The sequence below is a fragment of the Stegostoma tigrinum genome, chromosome 37 (assembly GCF_030684315.1).
Source record: "Stegostoma tigrinum isolate sSteTig4 chromosome 37, sSteTig4.hap1, whole genome shotgun sequence".
In the NCBI taxonomy this organism is placed as follows: domain Eukaryota; kingdom Metazoa; phylum Chordata; class Chondrichthyes; order Orectolobiformes; family Stegostomatidae; genus Stegostoma; species Stegostoma tigrinum.
Window position 1 is genome coordinate 10,920,638 of NC_081390.1, and position 24,018 is coordinate 10,944,655.

Here is a 24,018-nt window from a genome sequence, read left to right on the forward strand (position 1 = left end):
TGCTCTCCCACACAGAGAAGTTTGCAAGCAATTTCTTGGTAGACTAGTTCGTAATCCTTAGTACATTTACATTTTGCCCCACGAGATCATTTTTTTCTCTGCAACTGAACACAGATACTTTTATTTAAAAAGGATACCAATTTTATAGTTAATATATGAAATTAACTTCAAATTTGAAATGTGTCTCAGATGATAACTAAGATTCAGTCTACAGCAAAAGAAAAATTAGTAAAAAAAAGTATAGGATCTATGAAAGTTGTAAAATCCATAATCCTCTTAATTCGAAGTTGCTTCATTCAAATTGTCAATTCTAATTGAAATTTGGCAAAGTTAAATCATTGTGCTGTTTTATTCAAAATATTTATCTTAAACTACTGGATAATTTTGAATGGTTTCAGCAAAAAGAATCTTCCTGAATTAAAAGGAGCAAACCATAATTGCTACATTACAAATGTAAATTTTCAAAATAAACTGAAAAGTGACAGTTAAAATAACTTTTTTTTGCAGACTGACAGCATTTACAGCTTGGTTTTTCGTACTTGCTGAGCTGTGAAAGCTATAGATCTTTGAGCTTTGGGGCACTGATGAGATTGCCTCTCCCCTCACAGCAGTTCCCTGCAGACTTTATCTTAATGCATCACTTCAAACTTCAGGGAGATTAGATATCATATATTTATGCAAAATGCTGGAAAATTAAAGTGCTTGTATTGAAGTAGTCATTCACTTACAAAAATCTGAGGACAAGTCTTAGGCAATTATTTGTGCTGTCTTACAATCTTGCCACAAGCTTTGAATAACCTGAAGAAGTTACCCTCCTCCCTCCGGACCTAACCTGAAGAAGTTACCCTCCTCCCTCCGGAGCTCTCTGATGAAGGGTCTAGGCCCGAAACGTCAGCTTTTGTGCTCCTGAGATGCTGCTTGGCCTGCTGTGTTCATCCAGCCTCACATTTTATTATCTTGGAATTCTCCAGCATCTGCAGTTCCCATTATCTCTCGCATATCTGATCATGATTTCAGTGTCCGGAGCAAATTCGGTGGGCTTTTAACTGAACTTTTAAAAATAAATAAATTCACATTTCTAATATATTTAAGAAGCTTCCATTTTTGATTGCATCACCTTTTCATAAATTGTCAATTCCTGGTGTCATTTATTTTGTCACACTTCTGTTAACTGAAATTCCTGTGTTTGCAACTATAATGGAAACTGCCACTGCAAACATGCCATGATGCAATTACACACGACAAACAAGTCATGCCACAGTGCCAGTTTGGCATTTTCCAATTCCTCAGCCTATACTGTAAAGCAATGTGCCTATACTCTAATCCTCAAATCAATATCCGTTATCCAGAAATAATATCATAAAATTTAATATTGTTTTATAAAGTCAGGGTAGAATGTGTGACTTTAAAATCGAAGCTGAAATGGATGTTGAACTGAATTGACATATTCTGATCCTAATCGTTCCAACCTCTTAGTGCAATTCACCCAAAGGCTGCACCTAGTCTTCACATCCTGTGTATAACATGGGACTTTGACCAATACATATCTACAATTGAGGTAAGTTAAAATTTAATCTTGGGTTTTGATGGAATTCAAGCTCCTCACCTTAAATCCGCACTGTACTACAGAAATTGATATCACAAACATAGCATCTTTTACACCACAATTACACTAAATTTAGGACTATTTTTGAATGGTTTAACATACTGATCATTTTCTAATCCCTCGAAACCTGTCACTACCTAGTGATAATAAATGCAGTTCCACAGAATCTTATCAAGACATCTCAGAAAGCTTCACAAACAATAGTTGCTGTTTCCCAGGCAAAAACAGGGGTTAATTATGCACAAAAAAACCCAAACTCAAACGAGACTAATAACTCAGCAATTCATTCACGTTAAAATTTGCATTTTACCTAAGTAATAGCCAGCAAAAGAGTATTAAATTTATATTAAGTTAAAGTCTGATCACTTTAACTTAGTTTCACTGTTTGGGGGTGGAGTGGTTATACATTGTATAAATCGACAATAGACTAATAGGGACCAGTAACCCGACAAGTATCATTTTCCAGCCAACAAGTTACACAGGTAAATCAATGGAAATAAACAAATTTTCCATATTTGGTCAGAAAATTGGAAGTTGAGTTCTTCGCACTAGCTCAAATTTCTTTGGAGGAAGTGGATGGAAGGACATTTCAGCACTTCTCACAAATAAAGTTTTTCAATAAGATGCTTGAAGGGGTATGGCAGTAAAACCTACGGGGATCACAAAGTCAGTTTTGATCAATGACTTCCAAATGTGAGCAACATCATGCGCGCTGTTCAATCACTGATGTCAATCTCTTTTAAGCTTGTAACTACTCTATCGTATCACATGCCACTTCACTATTTAGATATGCTAATTTTACTTGTCTTGTGTCAAACTGATTCAAATTATAATCATGAATAAAACCAAAAATTCACCAAGTGTTTGACCTGGGAATTCATTCTTACAACTTAAGCTACTTGGTACATCATATAAGTAACAGTGTTTTGGTTTTGCTTTCGCATGGTAAGCTAGTAACAGAAAACTTCATTTCAAGAAAAAAGATAAATCGTTGCAGAATGCAGAAAAAAAGTATAATTTCATTTTGGACAACTCATCAAGTAACAGACCTTTTCTGATCTTTCATCAGGATTACTGCATGGGGGTTTGCAAACTTACTGGTACGTAAGGCATAACAGATGAACATAGAAAAGCAGAGTACAGGTATTTCACCATAATGTGTGTTTCGTTAACATGAATTGCTGGTAATGAGATTGATAAATGGTGGACCCTGTTTGGATAAAGCAGACTTTCGGCTGTACAGGTATTGCGATTTTCTATGGCAGAACTGCATGCGATATTCCATATATGGTCTATCTGAAGTTCTATACTGCTGCAACATGACCTGCTTATTTTTATACTCTTCTCCCTGACCAATAAAGGCAAGCATGCCATGTGCCTTCTTTGCCACCTTATCCACTTGTGTTGCCACTTTAGGACACTATGAACTTGAACCCCAGGATCCCTCTGCAAATCAATTCACTTCATGGTCCTGCCATTTACTGCTACATTCCATTTGCATTCGGCTTCCCAAAATGCTTCACCACACCTGTACAGATTGAACTCCAAATGCCAGATAATAAGGCGTAGAGCTGGACGAACACAGCAGGCCAAGCAGCATCTTAGGAGCAGGAAAGCTGACGTTTCGGACTTAGGCCCTTCATCAGAAATGGGGGAGGGGAAGAGGGTTCTTAAATAAATAGGGAGAGAGGAGAAGGCGGATCGAAGATGGATAGAGGAGAAGATAGGCAGAGAAGAAGTTACCCTCCTCCCTCCGGACCCGCTCCACTTATCTTCTCCTCTATCCATCTTCGATCCGCCTTCCCCTCTCTCCCTATTTATTTCAGAACCCTCTTCCCCTCCCCCATTTCTGATGAAGGGCCTAAGCCCGAAACGTCAGCTTTCCTGCTCCTAAGATGCTGCTTGGCCTGCTGTGTTCGTCCAGCTCTAACCCTCATTATCTCAGATTCTCCAGCATCCGCAGTTCCTAGTATCTCTGAATCTCTGATACAATTTGAACTCTAAATGCCACTTCTCTGCCCAACTTTCCAACTGATCTATAACCTGCTATATCCTTTGATAATGTTTTTCACCAACTACAACACTGCCAATTTTTGTGCCACCTGCAAACTTACTAATCAGACTACCCACATTTTCATACTTTCAAACAGAAGTCTCAGCACTGATCCCTGTGGAGCACGACTTGTCACTGACTGCCAGTTTAAAAAAAAACACCCTTCCACAACTAACCTGCACCTTACAATAAATAACCAATTTTGTATCCAACTTGGATACAACTCACCATGGATTCCACAAGGCTTAATCTTCTGAACCAGCTATGAGAGACCTTGTCAAATACTTTAGTAATAAAAAGTGCTCATTCAATATCAATGTTGTGCTGGTCATTCATAATAACTTCCACTAATTTCACACAATCTCGACGACGGGACTTTAATTTCCATGAAGAATTTGACACAGATGTCGCAGTAATGTTACAACTGGAAACTATTTGATATCCACTTTAATCAGTATAATTTATCCAAGTACACTCAAATATAAAAATGTCTAGTTTGACAGCATTATACTTTAGTTGGAAGAAAAGTCAAGTATGAAAGAGTGGTATAGTAACCTAGATATAAGCAAACCTTCTCAAGTCCATTTTATGAATTGAAGGGTCTAGCATCCCGGTTCCTCAGGAACACAGCATTTGTAAGATAATTATGGATGAGGAAGTAAATAAAAGCTCTTTCTGTTTCATTCAACTGGAAAGATCTACAGTCCATGTACTTCAGCACCTCACTGCTTGACAAGCAATTTCTGCATTCACTGCTTTATCTGCGAGTCTATTTCACATGTTATTCAATGTTTGCACGGAAAACTTCCAAAAAGGCACATGAATTTTCTTCATCCACCAATTCCCAAGGTCTACCTAATGTACTCCCATCATTCTGGGACTTGTGAGACAAAATGACGATGTAATCATTCAGTAATCAAAGGAGGTGATCTCTATGAATCAGCTTACAATGAACCCAAACGCTCCGTGGTACAGTGGTAATGTCCCTAACTCTGTGCCAGAAAATCTGGTTTCAAGTACCATGCAGATGCATTGTAACATATCCAAGCAAGTTAGAATCATAGAATCCCTAGAGTGCGGAAGCAGGACATTTGGCTCAGAGTCCACACTGGCCCTTCGAAGAGCATGTCAACCAGATCCACCCTAACACCCTATCCTTGTAACCCTGCATTTCCCATTATTAATCGACCTAACCTACATACTCCTGGACACAACAGGCAATTTAGCATGGCCAATCCGTCCACACCACATATATTTTTAATTTTAATCGAAAATTAATAAGTTTGTAACTTACAACAGATCCAGACAGTGGAAAAGCCCGGTGGTGAAAAGTCATACCATATGTCAAATTACTTATATCAGTCCTAAATTTATTTTTCATTTGGTTCAAACTGTTATCTCATGTCCTGCTCTCATAAGTTAAAGCGATATATAGTTCTATCACACTTCAATTTTTGAATTATCCTACATTGCTTCATAAAATCATCTCATTCATTTTTTTTTCTTTGAAGGCTGTAAACCCAAATTTTTCTCGGCTCTCCTTATATATTTATCCTGTGCTGCTTGGGACCTGTCTCGGAATCTTGTTCAACAAAACAGCAGTAACACTCTAGATATCAGAGTCAACTGGAAACCTAAGTTCTACCAGTGATTACTAGTGAGTAACTAGATGCATATTTAGAGTGATAAAAAGAAAGTTGGAATACATTTACTACAACACTAAACTCCAAATAACAGCAAATTTAGTTTTATAATGGACTAAAAATTTCTCTCAAGCTTTAAAGAGGCAAAATATGGTGAATGTTGGAGAAAATGTCTTAATTTCTAGGTTAAAAAATGAAGCTATCAAACATTTGAGGACAGATGTCACATATTGTGAATAGATTCACCTCCAACATATAATATTCAGGGCTTTACAACGGTCAGGAAAACTAACCAACTCAACCCAATCATGGCGACAATCATGCAACATCTGCACACTGATTCCATTCTGGTTGATAGCCTGCCCCACAATTCTGAAAGAAAAGAATTTGAAAGAATTTTTTTTTGTAAGGAGAAATGTTTCTGACTAGTATCAACATTTGGGTCAGGTTACACCACCAACTGAATAGGTTCAAGTTAATGTGGCCGCAGAAGACTGGAGATGTGACAAGAGTTTTTCAACACATGGGTGTCAAACAATGACCGTCTCAATCAGCAGATCCATCACCGCCATGGCATTACCATCAATGAATATTCAATTACCAAAAATCTGGCAGTTATCATAGACTAGAAATTATATCAGACAGCAATATAAGTATCTTGGTAATATGAGCAGGCCAGAGGCAAGGAAGGCGACAGTTCAAGGTGGCAACAGTGGCTTTACCACCACCTTCTTTGGGGGAACGAGCGATGGGCAACAAATCCTGGCCAAGCCAGTGAATAAAAAAAACCTTGCACTTTTCAACTTGTTACCAGCAAATCTTAAATAAAAATGGTGGTAAATGACTGCAAAAATTTACCAAAACCTAAGCAGAAATATTAAAAGTACTTTATCTTTAAGCTGTCCATGGAACTGGGAGGAGGGTCTTTTAGCCTGGCATTACTTCCCCCAATTTATTTCTTAAATGTACTCACGTTCAATCAATCTTTCATCTGTTAAAAAGCCATGTATTGATCTAGTTTTCACAAATATTGGTTGTTCAGAGCACTTTACGACCATGGAGTTACTTTCATTTTGAACAGCAGTCACTGTTTTAATGTAGGAAATGTGACAATGTCTCACAAACAGCAATGTGATAGTGGCCATAAAATCTGTTTTTGAGATGTTGCCTGAGGGATTGGGCAGTGCACCAGGCTGAACAGCACCTGGGAATTTTTACGTCCACTCAAACAGACATATGGGGCTTGGTTTAACACTGGATTTGAAAAAGTAGCACATTCTCTGAACTGGAATGTCTGATTTAATCTTTGTGTTGAAGCCCTAATGAACGTCTTGAGCATTAAATCTTGCAACTCAGAGATGGGAGAGTGCCCGCCATGGTTGACAGAACAATGAACAATTCAATATTTAATTCTGAAACATATCTGCTGATAGAGACCCTTTAGTGTAAAAGTAAATTTCTTTACCTCAATCTTTTCCTGTAGAGCTCCTCATTTCCATCGTCCTTGTGTGCTTTTATCCTGCGTCTCGATTCATCTTCTCCAGAGCTTGGTGAAAAATCTTCACCTGAGCGGTTGTGTTTTTGCCTTTTCTTTGCTGCTTTCTTAAACCTGTCATTATCAGATACTTCATCACTGCTGTTACCAATTTCGTCTGGATAAAGTAACTCCTCATCAGGAACATAAAGTGACTCTTCACTGTCTGAACCTTTGTCTTCTTGCCCTCTCAGCAGATCTTGCAGGGAATTTTTCTTGGCTGGAGCACCGGCCTTAAATTTAATCTCAAGAGTCTTGTGCTGCAGTTTCTGCAAATGTTTTTTCAGTTTGCGGTCTGTTCTTGACACAGTGCTATTTTGCTTTGGGAAACCTTTTGGGTTTTGAGTTTTGCCAACTGATATCTTAGTTTCGGCCTGGTCAGGAACTGCCGGTTTTCTCTGCTTGGCTCTTTTCGTGGAAGACTTCCTCCGTATTGCAGCCATTTTTGCCTGATCAGCCAGATACTTCTCAAAATCAGATGCATCATTCAGCATGATCTTGCGAGGCTCCTTTTTTGTTTCTTTCTGAGGTATTTTAGTGCCAAAAGGTGTCATCTGTCCAGTGCGGATTAGATGCTCCCATTCTGTTTCTTGTGCTGGCATTAACATACTTCCAAATGATGATGGACCTGGTTCTGACAAGGACATTCATAGAATACCATCAAATGCATCAAGGATTTACCTGTTTTTGACATAAATATTTCCTGTGTGGTATGCACAAGAATGTGATTTTTTAGCATTCAAAATAACGTTTCAACTCTGATGTCAAGTTATGTGCACTAAGGATCGTCTCAACTGTTTACAGATGTGCAACTTTGTATTGGCATTTCACTCATAAATATGAATATAGGGAATACAAGTTTCTAATCTGCATTTCCTGTTGTAGGAAACTGAGCACTTTGAATAGCATGCAGTATCACTATATCCTAGGAGTTTACCAAAGCCTCCTCTACCTCTCTTCAAGTACCAAAGCCTAAGAGGGTATTGGTGACCATGGACTTCCAGGTGTTGGTCTAGGATTATGTTTGTCAACATACTGCAGAAGCTTGTAGTTGCTTTCTGCAGGTTACAGCTGATCAGTAGACACATTGCTTTTTCTGTTTGCCACTGGTGAATAGGAAAGATTTGCAGGGTGATTATCCATCTACTTGGCTAAGTTATGAATGCACCTTTTGTGGTTATCAAGTCCCAGAATGAGACTCAAATCCAGAGATTCTGACTGAGATAGTGGCTACACACTATGCAACAAGATACCAGCAAAGAGTCCTCTATCCTGATCTATTGTTAACCTCAAACTTAGCAGGTGAAATGTATCCATTTAAATGAGTAGCTTAGTCCTCAATTCTGTCTAGTTTTATTCCTTTATACCAATACAAAACCACCGAATACAGTCATAGTGGGGTAAAGAAAATTAATCTAATACTTGGAGTGCTCCCTGAGGGACAATGGATTGCCAAATTCTGATCTTGTATAAAACACAAGGTACGAAAATGAGAACCAACACACCATAGATGAAAAATAATCAACATGTGGGTCTATGCACTGAGAAAACCAGAATAGTAATGACAGGATATCACAGGATAAAAGAAGGCAGCTTCGAGGTTAGAATACATATCAAAAAGAGGGAATAATGAAAAGTTCAGACATGCATTGACTTATTCAAATGCAATGTCTAATTCAAAACTAAATTTTCGCTACTTATCCCATTATGCAACTCTTGGGTTAAGTGAAAGGTTCAATGTTATGTTCAACAATTGCTGCAATTGAAAACCAATATGATTTATTCCTCAATTTTTTTTCAGAAATGGCAAAATTAAACACTTCAATTGCAACAGATAGATACAAGACGGGACAACATAATTAGGCTGTCTCATTTTTTTTCTAAAGCCATTTGGTTCCAGGGATGAGACATATGTATTGAATATATTGGCTATTCCATTCATGCCTATGTTCCACACTTCTGTGGGCAAGAGACCAGGAATTTATGTTGTTTAGGTCATTATGAACGAAGGTCAAAATACATCTGACGAATAAATCAGCTAATAAGCAATGGAAGTTTGATAGCATTTTAAGCATCTTGAATATTATAGAAAAGGGAGTAGGTAGACCAGAAACATGAGAGGTGAGCGCCAGACTAGTGCCCTCATAAAGAGAAACAGTAACCTGGGGACCTGAAAGCTTAGCACTAGCCAGGAATAGGACCCTCAGGCATGTTGCAACATTCGCTCTTACACTTGTGTTATTTCATAAAATTATTTATCACAAATGCTGATCACTCAATGCAATTGTAAATCAAATTTTAATATCATGATAATGAAATAAACAAGGGACTACAGGATGAACTTAAAATAAATTCTTACAGAGTTGGGACAGAAAGGGAAATGTCATGTTCTAGAATTTACAAACCACCTTTGATAAGATACCAGATGATAGGCTGATGGCAAAGATTAGGGTATCGGGAGACACAGAACAAATAGCTGAATAGACAGTAAATTGGCTAAAGACCAGAAAGCAGACAGCAAGGGAAACAAATGATTATTTAGACTGATTGAAAGAAGATAGCATGCAGTGTTCTATAACAGCAGTGCTGGGATCACCGTTACTATAATTCGTACCTATAAATAAATAAATCAATATCAAAATTTGGCAAGCAGGGATAAAATTAATACCGAGAATGAATAACACAGGATTTTTGAAAAATCTGCAAATTGTGCATTTAAGCAGCAAATAAATTTTAATACCGATAAACGGAAGTTGGGAACATCGATAGCAAAAACAGAAATGTAACATCCACATAATGTGAATGGAGTGGTACAGCAAAGAAATTAGAGTTTCAGGTGAACAAATTATTAGCACCACAGCTCAGTGAAGCATTTAAAAATTCCAATAACGCATGGGTTTTACCTCAACAGGAACAGACTTGAAAGGTTATGAAGTAATGTCATTCTTGTGCAGTGTCCCAGTCAGGCTATCTTAGCATACAGTGTATCGTTCTGGTTTCCATACTAAACAAATGACATTGAAAATTGGAACAAATACAAAAAGACCCTTTTAAGGATGGTACCTGAACTGAGAGATCACAGCTATAAGGAAAAATTGAACAAGTTGGGCTTTTCTCTTCAGAAAACAGAAGGCTTGGAAAATAATGAACACATTGGATAATGCAGATGTAGAATGCTTCTACTTGTAGCAGAATTAAAAACTAGGAACCTTAAATAAAAAGTACTGACTAATGAATTCAAGTGGGGTATTTGGGGAAATTTCTTTACTCAGAGCGTAGTTCCAGTCAGGAACTCACTACCACAGCAAGTTGTGAAATAAATAGCTTAGGCACTTTCAAAAAACAGACAAGTAAATGAGCATGAAGGCAACAGAAAGATATTCTGGAAGGTTAAGACAATGGAATGGGAGGAGATTCAAGTGAAACATCAACACAGACTGGTTAGGTCAGATGCCTACCCCTATCCAGTTCCTTTTATGTAATTCTGTGTATGACTGAACTGAGCTCACTACCAGGGAGTTAAATTTGTCGCAATGCTACATTTACTAAGCATGATAGCAAATTGCTGGAGTATTTCAATATCTACTTCATTCATTTTGCATCTTTGAGATGAACTTTGGAAAATTAAGAAGACAAATCAAAATTCCAAAATAAACAAGCACTGTCAAAATATGATAGCTGACAAATTGGACTAAAAGAACCTGGATCTTCCCAACATTAACATGATATTCTCACTAATGTCAAAACTGTAGATGTTTCAAGAATATTTGGCAATACCAATCAGCCATACTGAATGCTTATTGATATTTTCGAATCAACCTGTTTGGAAATGTTATTACATATCCTCTGGAGTAGGCGGGGCTTGAACCCAAGCCTTCTGGCTCAAAGGTACAGGCTCTAAGGTTGCACCACAGGAGCCCTCACAGGGTACTTATTAAGAGGTAATCAATCAACATTGATAGTCAAAATAAATCTGAAATCACAATGAAATTTTGTCAGTTACATAACTCTCTGATCTGTTTAGAAAGAATATAGCAGATCTGAAGAAAAACTGACAGGTGAAAATCTATGTAAAGGAAATAGTAAACTGTCGAGACCGGTCTCCTATTTACCTTCATCGCAAGATTCATATTCGGCTTCAAGCTTCTGAATGTCGGCACCGCTGAGCACGGCTTGGAGATGTTTCTGTTTGGCCCTTATCTTTTTCAACTGTCTCTCCTTAGGAACAGGGACAAAACAAAAGTGAAGCACCGGGGAGAATAATAATCAAAAACTACTTGATCAGAAAGAAGGATATTCCTGTTCACCTGAAAACTGATAAGTTAAATGCTCTAAGAAAATATATATTGATGGGAACACCCTGGATAAATACACCGTTTGCAATAGTGTGTGGAAGCAGCTCATTCGGCCCATCAAGTTCACTCCTGACCCTCTGAAGAGTGTACCATCCAGACTCACCCACACCCCCACCTCATCCCTGCATGTCCCAAGGATAATCCTCCTAGCCTTCACATCCCGGTATACAATGGGCAACCTATCATGGTCAATCCACCTATCTTTGCACATCTTTGGCCTCAGGGAGGAAACCACAGCACCAGGAGGAAACTCACGCAGACATGAGACAAACATGCAAACTCCACACAGCGTTGCCACCACAGAATGGAATCAAACCTGGGCCCCTGGCACAGTGAGGCAGTGTGCTAACCACTGAGCCACAGTGCTGCCTTACATGCAACTAGGTCTTCTAATCACATGCAGGTTGCAACGTTTGATCTCTATTTAGGCCGCTGTCTTTCGCGATAGGGACCATGTAACTACCAGAACATCATAACTGCCTATTTAGTTCCCTTCAGGAAAGGAAATCTGCCATCCTTACCTGGCCTGTCTACACATGACTCCAGATCTGTAGCAACGCTTTGACTCTCAAATGCCCTCTGAAATGGCATATCACATCACGTTGCTGTGTTCAAGAAGGCGGCAGGTCAGCACCACCTTCTTAAGGGGCCTAGGGCGAGCAATGATCGCTGGCCCAGCCAGCACTGCTTACACACACACCTCCACAAATGAAAAATAAAAATGAAGGGAGAGATTTTTGAGTGAAAGTAATAGAATAAATAACAATAATTTCTGATCTCAAGAAAACGATGAAAGCATGCATGCCGCCTGAAGGGTGACATGAGAAAGGGGCGAAGAACGGCACCTTGTTCTCTCTCTGTCTTTTCACAGACTCCAGCTTTCTCTTTACGTCCTTGCTCACAGCAGCATGTGGAGTCAACTGCTCAATGATCTTATCTGTTTGCTTCAGATAGACAGTAGTGGACCTAAATTAAAAGAGAAACACATTAATAACTCTAACTTCACAAAATAGAAATACTTTGCATTAGAACCGCAGTGAAGAACAAATCCATACAGACCGATGTACAGTTAATGAAGTGCTGATGATGGGGCTGTCAACAATCGAGCGTAGATGGGCTTCAATTCATGACTGCTGTTGAATTAACTGATTTAAGCTTAACTCACAATCTGATCACTGCATTCAGAAACATTGAACCAAATCTCACTGAGTTCTTTACGACTTCCCTTGTCCAATATCCGAACTGGGCCTACTTCTTAATCACCCCTTTGGTCCGATTTGCTTCTAAAATCATTTATAGTGGTGCTACATTGGACAAGAATTGTTGACTCAAAAAGCCTCAGGGATTCCCTGTTTTTTTCAATCCTAAATGGACATAAAGTAATATCTCTGCCCACTAAGTTACTCTACTTGCACCCTGAATCAGAGTGTTGGGTGTTTCTTACCTTGAGGATCCTCACCAACTTGGACACTTCTGGTGGTTCCCTACCAACTGTGTGGTAGGAAAACCCTAGATCTCCAAGTGAAAGCTGCAACATTCTTGCCAAAAGAAATCCAAAATTTTTGAAACCAGGTTTCCATTGGTAACTGATCACAGAGCAATTCCCAGTGAAAGCCAACATTTGCAGCTTCTTCAAGTCCCAATCTATTAGGATCTGATTCCTGGCAAGAGCTGAGGTGCAGAACTGGCAACGTGCCAGTTCTTTAGGTGCTAGAAATGTGGGAACAAATGTCTGGCAGAACTTTTTTGGTAGCAGAAAATGTTATTCCAGCCACACTTCTAAATGATATTGCCACCGACCTTTACATTCAATGCAATATCAAGAAGTATACTGATTTATAGTCTTGCCTCATCAATTACCTTAATCTGAATCATGCATATCAGTGAGAATAAACATTGTAAATCTTTATTTTAAACTTTAAATTGAATTGCTTCATCCCAGTATCATTTAAAACGTTCAGTACCTCAGATCATCTAAAACAGAACAGTACTCTTTTTCTGCTTCTGCCCTTTTGGCAGCTTGACTGGCTTCACTAATCGCTCTGTCCACTTGCTGAAGAACACCTTGCTCCAATACATCTTGGTCGTAGACATCAACTCCGAGACCTTGCAGCTCCAGAGCCTGGGCACTCTGATCGACGGCTTGGATCTGCAGCCGATCAATCTGGAGAACTTTCTGAGTGCTCCTCGTGTCAGCAGGCTGGAAGGCAGTGGAAGTGGATGGTCCACTATCAGAGGTGTCACCATCAGCAGAAGCATCCAGGTAATCAGCCAAGAATCCATCGTCTCGAAAGCTCTGGGGAGCCGGTGGGATGAAATGAACTTCAGAATCTGCCACTACTGGTCTGTGGCAACCTGCTGAATCATCAACTGCAGGAACTCCTGCAGTAGGCATTTTGTACAATCTATTAACAGGAAACAGAGTGTATGGCTTTAGTAAGATTTTCAGCACGCAAGAAACATACGTCAACATTGTTCATGGCCAGTGGTAGAGACCCTACCTCTGGGTCGCAAAGTTCAAGTCCATGGCAGGTGGGTCATAATATCTTAATGGGATGACTAGAAATATGCTTTTATTTCTTCCTCTATAAATAAAACAAATATTTGTAACCCTTCATACCAAACTGCACTCTCTGCAGAGTTGACAGGGACTCATAAAATACTTTCTCAAATCTATGTAATTCAGTTTGAATGAAGCGTCAATAATCTGAAACATTAACTTTGCTTCTCTCTCCATACTGGTAACTTGGCTGGATTTGCATGTTTAATTTACTTTAAACGTTCTGTTTAAGAAACATTATGCAAAGATATCAATACAACAACTGTGGTCCATATCTGTTTACAGTTTATCTTCATCTCAATCAAAGCTTGGAAATAATTATGTTTATCAATTCATTCATAAAACTATTTTGGTAATTACTTTTTATTGAATGTTCCACAGACATTGTTCTCATAGCTTGTAAGCTTCAATCAAAATAAGCATAACTTCTACATTCACTTGTGCATAACAGTTTACAGACAAGCAAAACGGAACAAAGCGGCAAAGACTGAAATACAAGCCAAGTATCTATTTAACCCCTGTTCATAACAATATTATCAGTCCATGTCTAATCTGGGTTTAAAAACAGATTCCAAACTGGTACACTTTTAAATGCTTTTAATGAACACAAATTCATACATAATCCAGGTTAATATAACCTTGATCATTCTATGTTTAATCCGTATAAATACTTGAACCCAGACAGGACTGCCATTAGTCCAGATTATTACCCGACCCCAGACCGGTCCGGGTTAATCCCGGATTATTACCCGACGCCAGGCCGGTCCGGGTTAATCCCGGATTGTTACCCGACCCCAGGCCGGTCCGGGTTAATCCCGGATTGTTACCCGACCCCAGGCCGGTCCGGGTTAATCCCGGATTGTTACCCGACCCCAGGCCGGTCCGGGTTAATCCCGGATTGTTACCCGACCCCAGGCCGGTCCGGGTTAATCCCGGATTGTTACCCGACCCCAGGCCGGTCCGGGTTAATCCCGGATTGTTACCCGACCCCAGGCCGGTCCGGGTTAATCCCGGATTGTTACCCGACCCCAGGCCGGTCCGGGTTAAACGCGGATTGTTACCCGACCCCAGGCCGGTCCGGGTTAATCCCGGATTGTTACCCGACTCCAGGCCGGTCCGGGTTAATCCCGGATTGTTACCCGACCCCAGGCCGGTCCGGGTTAATCCCGGATTGTTACCCGACCCCAGGCCGGTCCGGGTTAATCCCGGATTGTTACCCGACCCCAGGCCGGTCCGGGTTAATCCCGGATTGTTACCCGACCCCAGGCCGGTCCGGGTTAAACGCGGATTGTTACCCGACCCCAGGCCGGTCCGGGTTAATCCCGGATTGTTACCCGACTCCAGGCCGGTCCGGGTTAATCCCGGATTGTTACCCGACCCCAGGCCGGTCCGGGTTAATCCCGGATTGTTACCCGACCCCAGGCCGGTCCGGGTTAACCCCGGATTGTTACCCGACCCCAGGCCGGTCCGGGTTAATCCCGGATTGTTACCCGACCCCAGGCCGGTCCGGGTTAACCCCGGATTGTTACCCGACCCCAGGCCGGTCCGGGTTAATCCCGGATTATTACCCGACCCCAGGCCGGTCCGGGTTAATCCCGGATTATTACCCGACCCCAGGCCGGTCCGGGTTAATCCCGGATTATTACCCGACCCCAGGCCGGTCCGGGTTAATCCCGGATTAATCCAGTCTATTCTCTAATCCGGGATCTGGTGTATAACTCGATTGGTCGCACCTTGTCCTGTGGCGCAGAGTCGGCCTTTCCAGGCTGCCCCTTCTCCCCCTGCGCGTTGGCACTGTCCGATACCTCACTGACCGAGACCGAGACCGAACCCGACCGTCCACCACGCTCACCCGGGACAGGCTTCAATTCCAGGTCCAACCCGGTCCATACATTTACGCAACCCAGGCCTCACGTTACAGATACACTGGAGGACCTCCCAACACAGCGACACCCACACGCTGGGCGGATAATGCACAGGCGGAGACCTCCCAACACAGCGACACCCACACGCTGGGCGGACAATGCACAGGCGGAGACCTCCCAACACAGCGACACCCACACGCTGGGCGGACAATGGACAGGCGGAGACCTCCCAACACAGCGACACTCGAGGGCTGGGAAGACAATTCGCAGGAGAAGCCCGATAAAAAAAACTGTGAAAGCAGCAACCGGAGAGAATAAATCCGAGGCGTCCTCCCAAAAAAGCGTCATCCACAGGCGAGGAGGACAATGCACAAGAGGAGTCCTCCAAAAACAACGACACTGAGAAGGGTGGCAGGACAATGCGCAGAGCAGGCCTTCTTGACGCAGCGACACCTAAAGGTGCAAAGTATACCCATGGACATAGATTCAAACAGGAGAAGCCCTCCCAATTGAACGAAACTCAGAAGGCAGCTATGATGCACATATACTGGAAGACCCACAGGAGGGTAGTGACATTGGCAAAAAGGCAAGAATACCCACGAAAAATCACAAAAATAGCCCTACCAAAAGGAAACGGTAGGCAGGGAGGACATACACAGCTACAGGGTGGAGCCCTCCTGAAACAGCGACTCCCATAGGACACAAGGATAATAGACAGGGGTGGTAACCTGCCAGCATAGCGACACCAACAGGACAGGAAGGTAATTCACCGACGGCGCCACCAGAATGAACCTCCCAACACAGCGTCACCCACAGGCTGGGAGGACAGTCAGCACTAAATACAAATCAAGATCTTCGCAGAGGTAACGGGAACTGCAGATGCTGGGGAATGCAAGATAGCAAAGTGTGGAGCTGGATGAACACAGCAGGCCCAGCAGCATCTCAGGAGCACAAAAGCTGACGTTTCGGGCCTAGACCCTCTCTGATGACGTGGAAATGGTGCAATTGGAGGCAGGAGGCGAAATGAAGCATCCAGGAATGTGCCAAGTCTTGCATTAGCAACCCTAGGCCAAACATTGTGGCCAGGATTGGAGGATTGTCGTGTCCAGTTCCTAACCCTGTATTCCATTTTCTTTTTAAGTTGCACAACATCAAACTGCAAACACCATCCCTCCCCACCCTTGTAATTTTCCACTCCCCCCTCATCTGGTAGTCACTGAAAACTCTCCCCTCTACTGATCACAGCGAAGATTGCCTGTTAACAGGGAAACTAGACTCATTTAGAAAACTCACAGCACGAAACAGCTCGTTGTCCCAATTTAAATTGGCATGAAACTTGTAGCCTATGACTGGTAAACATAGTCACCATGGGAAGTCAAAAATGTTAACTGGTACAGAACAGAAGGGATCCATCGGACCTCTTTAAAAAACAGCTTTGTTTTTATATTCGTCCATGGGATATGGACCAGCATCTGTTGCCCAGTTGATGAGAAGGTGGGGATGAGCAGGCATACTCCTATAAAGGTTAGGGTTAAATGTAAAGGGTTGATGTTCCATGCTACTGACATGTATCTTCATGATAAATGCAAAAAAACTCCAAGCATATAAAAATAACATGTTTATTGATGCGTGGCACAATTCCTCATATCAGCTCAATTGATCTTGACCCAATTGAGTCTTAATGATGGTGTTGCTCCTCTATAGCTGTGCACTGCAGTCTTGATCCATTTTCTTGTTACTGAGTAAACAATGCAGGCTAAAAGCGTTGCTCACACCTCAGGAAATCCTAGGCACACAACCGGTAATGCACCATCCATTTCCTGAGCTCTTGTCCCTGGGAGTGCTGCTCTCCTCTGGGATTGCTGAACTGCTAAATCACTTGTTGTCGCCACTTATGATGATAGTCCCTTTCCACAATCATTATCCTCTTCCCCTTGTAAGTACCGACTGGTCTTCTGCCAGCTGTGCTCACCACTAACTTTGGTACTTTAACCTCCTGTTTGCTGTCTTATTTGCTGCTGGTGTCCCCAAGGCCATTTCAATACAGAATATTATCTGTGATAATGGGAACTGCAGATGCTGGAGAATCCAAGATAATAAAATGTGAGGCTGGATGAACACAGCAGGCCCAGCAGTATCTTGCTCCTGAGATCCCGCTGGGCCTGCTGTGTTCATCCAGCCTCACAGAATATTATCTACCTGCTCCCTCTTGATACTTCTCCAAATTGTCTATTTGGTTAAGTCCCCTCTAATGTTGCTTCATGCTCATGGCCTGTTCAATGCAAGGCACACCCCACTCAAATTGCTATGTGATGGTATTGGCCTTTGCTAAACATCTCCGCTAAGTCTTTTATTTTTAATGCTCTATCACATGCCTCTCCCAAACAGGGTGCTGTTCATGTTTGTAATTTCCAGTTTTCTCAAGTGATCTCCTCCAATCTTTTCATGGCATGTTTGAAGGGAAGCTCAGGTAAGACTACATAAGAGGCAAGGATTGGAAGAACAAAGTGGGGTGGAATGAAAATTCTACCACAGACTGGTTGGGCCGAATGCCTTCTTTCATGTGTTACAGATTTGATATCATTTTGTATCATTGCTTTGCATGCTTTATCTTGCTGTATCATGATGCATTCTCCCTTGTTTCTGCTCAATCCTTAAAATAATGCTTCCCGTGCACAGCTCTGCACTGTTTCACTACATCTTGTAGACTTAAACATTCAAAAATCACAGATACAAAGAGCTAATGGTTCTTCCAACCAGTCGTGTTGCCTTGTGCAGTTCCCACCTGCCTTGAGCATCTAGGGCTCTGTAAGAGGTGAATGAATAGATGATCCTAGCAGGAGCGAAATCAATCCTGACCTCTTCCCTCCAGCCTTTTGATGTTTGATTTGTTTTTGATTTTATTTTCGTATGTACTCATATACAAAAGTACAGGAGAATGGTGAAAAGTGTGTAATGTTGCCACACAAGATGCCATCTCAGGTACAACTACCTAGGTACAGAATCTTAAGAATAAGATATAAAGAAAGAACAAAGTTAGAAGTTAAACATTGCAGTAATTATAGTATTGTGTAAAACTTAATAAAATAAGGTTAGAAGTTACACATTGCAGACGTTCTTAGTTTTAAGTACAAAATAAAGAAATAAAGCTGTAAGTTCAAACATAACAGTCTTTTTTAAGTGCTTAGCCATGGTGAGACTGCACTTCAAGGAATCATTTTAAGATCGACATGCTGTGCTGAGAGCATGAGTGAAACTGGTGCTGAAGATTACATTGTCTCCATTTTACACTGAAGGCAATAGCCCTTTTCTGCAAAGTGACTTTGACTCCCAGCCCAGTCAGGATCCAGCTCTAGCTTGAATGACTATGATGAGGGAGCATCCACCACTATTCCCTTGTAACATTGAACTACAAAGCTACATGAGGAATTTATTTCCCCTTGGTTTTCACCTATCGCAGTAACTATTGCTCTATTCAAGTAGAAAAATCAACTTTATTTCTTTTTGTTTTAACCTATCATGAAACTCATATTTTCTCCACTCAATTTGGTGGGATTGTAATTTCTCAGAAGAACACACTATGTACCTAGTATTGGACATAGACAGAAATAATCTCGGAAGAGTCAGATGCAGGTTAACAATTGTTTTACACATTGTGAGACCATCACCCAGAGAAGCCTGAGATAGTTCCCAGCCCTCAGCAAGGTGTTGATACATTGTGAGTCATGTAGACAAAACATTGTTACATTGTTCAGACAAACACCTTGTTCCTCACACATTCCGAAATAGCAGAGGCACCTAACATCTCTGTTTGCAACAACTCTCCTACCTTCTTCTCAAAGCCTTCTATGTCTTAAATATATTTCAATGGTACAAAGTCATTCTCATATTGCGTCTCCAAATAAGACCTCAGGGTCAGTTCCGGTTCAGTCACATTGCAGAACGTAAAGACATTCTGTTTGTCTGCCCTATCAGCATCCTGAGTCAGTTTGTGTGTTTAACTCTTCTTTTTAATCTATTTTCCTTGAATAAGAATAAATAGGAAACAATCTTAAATAAATGTTTTAAATAATTGTTGCTTATTAAGCTAACTATGACTTATTACTGCATTCTAACCTATACTAACTCATGCCATACCCAGTATTTCTCCTGACATTACAAAGTAGGTTAACAGCAAGGTAACTGTCTGCCTCCCTCTACTGGCATCTGTTGAAGTATGCAGCCTTTGCAATGATTAGGCATTGCAATAATTTGCAATAAAGATTGCAATAAAGACACTTTGGAAAATTTGGATGGGATCAATTGTGGAGAATGTTTTACCCTTCATGTATGTAGGGCTTGACTTCCACTGGCCACCGTTGGTCTTAATCAATAATTGGAACGACTAATGCTTTGACTGGCCCATTGGAAGAGCAGAATTAATATTCTGATGAAGAAACAATCTCTATCGCAAAACATATTCATAAATCTTATTCAATAAAAGTACAAAGAAATGAATATTACACCAGATGATAATTTCCACTGAACTGGTTCCTGGAGAATATATGGAGCAGTACAGGCCTTTGATTTTTTAGAAATATATTCTTGTTAAGTTTGCAGCTGAAGTTACTACGCACCAGATCCCAATATGAAATCCGGCTTGATAGATCACATATCACTTTCCTAATTTAATTTGACCATGTTTCACTGAAACATAAGCTCACAAAGCTGCAGATTTGGTTTTAATAATAAAACAGAAATTTATTTAACAGAATAAATTGAAATAAAAGAAAACACACCAAGCTAACTAAATATAACCCAATTTGGAAAATTTCAAAACACACAGCATAACAAAATTCCAAATGTACAGTTACTCAAAAATACCAGAGACATCTTCTTTCCCTGTCTGATCTGTGGATGTACTTTCCTCAGTTCCCGAATGTGAGCTGTGGGGCTTTAGCCCTGTAGTGGTCACACAGCTATGATCTCAAATTTTCTCAATCTTTTAATTGTCTGTACCAAATACTGCTGATCTGGAAGTTTCACAAATTACGCACTTCCACTGAGTTAACATATTCCGTTAATCTCTCTGAACAATCTTTTTTTTGTAAAAACGATTCTTACATCTGACCCTAGCAAAGTCTCCCTCAAACTCCTCAAAAAATTTCCAACCCTTGGATTTTCCCAAACTAAAATCAATCCTTCATTATTCCAGACCTAAAAGTAAGCTAATACCTTTCAGCAGTTTTTTCTCTCTGGCCGTTAAGTCCACACAATATAAACAAATTTTCATGAACACTCCAGGAAGCTTTCAGTCATCTGCTCCCTGACACATAATGGTTACAATCATGGGTCTGGTAAAACTGATGTAATTCATTTTTAAGCTGCTTCAAAAAGAAAAGAACAAGACCATTTGTCACTAGATTAAAATCCAAATGTTTGGGACCAAATCATTTCTGGATTTTAGAATTTCTATTCATTGAAATGCCTATACATTAGTATGTGAAGTCAGGAACACCACGGCTATAAATACTAACCTGAAGAATAGCATAGTGTCAAAACATTATAAAGCAAGAATAAATAGTACTGTATTTTCCATACTTCTGTTTCCAAAATGATACAAAAGAGGAATGTGTGTAGGCTACTTGGCCCTTCGAAACTGCTCTGCCATTCAATAAGAATGTAGCTGATCTGATTTCAACCCTACATTCCTGCATATTTCCAATAATCTTTCATCCCTTGTGTAATCAAGAGTCTATCGACCTCTTCCTGAAGAATATTTAAAGAGTCTATATCCTCTGTCTTTTCAGCAAGGAAATTTCAAAGACTCACGACTCACTGAGAGAATAAAAAGCTTTCTCGTTTCTGTTTTAAAGGGCCACCCACTTATTTGTAAATTATGACTCCAAGTTCTAGATTGTCCCACAAGAGAAAACATCCTCTCTATATCCACCTAATCAAGCCCCCTCTGGATCTTAAATGTGTCGATTAAGTGGCGTTTGACTTTTCTAAACTTGAGAGTTCGAAACCCAGCCTGTCTAGCCTTCGTGCAGCAATTTGTTCATTTCATGATGTGATGTGATTTTGTTCTGAAAGGGTGGGATGGGGTGGCCTGATATGGCCATTGGGTGCAGTGACCCAGTAAGGGTGAAGGAGGCTGACAGTCCCTGAGGGGCGGCTGGGTGAAAAGTCTGCCTGCAGTGTTTAGCATTGTGTTCAAAGTTTAAAAAGAAAGATTAAACATAAAATGTGCCTCCTGCTCTCAACCCCACATGCTCCATGGTCTATTCATGCCGTCACTGATTTGAATTGATTCATTGTTGTCACATGTACCTTAGCAGTGTGAAAAAAAATTGTTTTGCGTGCAGCACAGACAAATCATCCCACACAAAGATCATAGGGTGATAGAACAGGGCAAGGAAAGCAAAGTTACAGCTGCAAAGAAGATGCACAAAAAGCAAGATTATCATCAGATGTGAAATTTGAGAGGTCCATTAGGAAATCAAATAACAGCGGGGAAGAAGCTGTTCTTGAACCTGTTGGTGCATGTGTTTAAGCTTTTGTATCTTCTGCCTGATGGAAGGGATTGGAAGAAATTACAACTGGGAGGGGAGTCTGGTTATGTTGGCTGCCTATTGGAGACAACAAGAAATGCAGCAACCCATTTGGATCCAGTAAGGGGCCACAGCCAGTGTTTGAGATATGACCAGCAAAACTGTTTTAATGCTGGCACGTACCAACCTCCGCAGATATCTGAACAAGTTTAATTAATTCTATCAGTGCCTCATTCACCACCTTGAGCATTCTTTCCCTCCACCACGAATGCAACATGCCTGGTGTGTGGACCAGCCACAGGTTGTAATGTTGAAACATCTCGAGGCTATTTGGACAGGTCCTCCCAGACTCACAAAACTCTATTGTCTTGTAGAAAAAGGACAGCAGCCACATGTGAACATCACCATTGTCAAGGCCCGCTCAAGCTCACTTTCCATCCTGACTTGGAAATATACAGGGGATCCCCAATTTACAAACATCCAACTTACAAATACTTATACTTAGAAACACAATCCAATACATATGTTTTAAAGATCTGACATATGAATATTTCCTGAATTTAGGAACAGCTGTTTTAAATTTTTCTGCGTTGTGTTCTGACTTGTGTACAAATCGACTTGCGGATGGACTCCAGAATGGAACTCGAAGCTGGTGTCTGCCTGTATCACCATCATTCCTTCGTCATTGTTGCGTTGGAAATCTATGACTCCTCACTGACCAGCACTACAGCAGTACCTATGTCACATGGACCTTAGTGGTTCGAGAAGCTGACTCACCACCGTACGTAGATAACAGCCTTCAGCTCTGGTCAGGGCATGAAGATTCCTTGCTATTCAGCCAGTTGTCCAAAGCGATACAAAGAGGCCTGGGTTCAAATCCCACCTGTTCAGAGGTGCGTCATAATCTGTCTGAATAGGTCCTTTAAAAACATAGCAAGACTATTCCTAGCTCACTGGGGATATCCAGCTTGTATTCCTATGGCTATGCTGATCTGAAAGTACCCGGTCTTGTCTAATCTCAGAAGTTTAACATAATCCAAGATAACAAGGTGTAGAGCTGGATGAATACAGCAGGCTAAGCAGCATCGGAGGAGCAGGAAAGCTGACATTTTGGGTCTGGACCCTTCTTTCACAGTGATAGTGTCACTATGTTTCAGGCAGATGGCTTGGATTCAAGTCCTACCTGCTCCTGAGCTATTTCATAACACATAGCTAAGCAAAGCTGATAAAAAAAATTTGATAACGACCTTTAAGCCTTAGCTGCACTTGCCTGCTCAATCCCATGATCCCACCAGTGTCCAAAAGTTCACCTGTTTCTGTGGTAGAGAATTCTCACAACAGTCTGCATGAGAAAAAAATCTCCGTAAACCTCAACTTATTGTAAATCCTTATCCTGAGCCTGGGGCAGCACGGTGGCTCAGCGCTAGAGGTCTGGGCTCAATTCCAGCCTCGGGTGATTGTCTGTGCAGAGTTAACACGTTCTCCCTGCATCTGTGTGAGTTTTCTCCCACAGTCCAAAAATGTGCAGGTTAGGTGGATTGGCCATACTAAATTGTCTGTAATTTCTAGGGATGTGCAGGCTAGGTGGATTCGCCACAGAAAATGTAGGGATGGGAGTGGGTATGGATGGTATGCTCTTTGGAGGGTCATTGTGGACTTGATGGGCCAAATGGCCTGATTCCACACTGTAGTGATTCTATGACTCACAATGCCAGCCTGGACTAAACAGCTCTTACCCTGTCAAACCCTTTAAGGATGTGAAATGCTTCAATGTGTTTCTTGAGAGCACTGAAGGATAGGCAATAAATGCTGTTCCTGCCAGGGAAGCCAACAAGTCATGAAATAATAATTTGAGATAGAAGAGTTAGT

The 24,018-nt window shown here is 41.0% G+C and overlaps 1 protein-coding gene across 6 annotated transcripts in view; it reads right to left on the minus strand.

The window, feature by feature from the left end:
• ercc6 (excision repair cross-complementation group 6) overlaps positions 1-15,743 on the minus strand; it is a 62,210-nt gene extending 46,467 nt beyond the window's left edge. Inside the window, exons 1-5 of one of the 6 annotated variants that reach the window (XM_048563516.2) lie at positions 15,604-15,743; positions 13,156-13,596; positions 12,037-12,157; positions 10,949-11,054; positions 6,768-7,470 (exon numbers count right to left, since the gene is read on the minus strand). In XM_048563516.2, coding sequence (XP_048419473.2) covers positions 6,768-7,470; positions 10,949-11,054; positions 12,037-12,157; positions 13,156-13,596; positions 15,604-15,641 — 1,409 coding nt within the window. In that variant the 5' untranslated portion in view covers positions 15,642-15,743. Of the gene's footprint in view, positions 1-6,767; positions 7,471-9,739; positions 9,825-10,948; positions 11,055-11,712; positions 11,988-12,036; positions 12,158-13,155; positions 13,597-13,692; positions 13,739-15,484 lie in introns of those variants that run through there. The other 5 variants (XM_048563513.2, XM_048563515.2, XM_048563514.2 and 2 more) reach the window with 5 other exon arrangements.
• Positions 15,744-24,018: the final 8,275 nt, after the last annotated feature.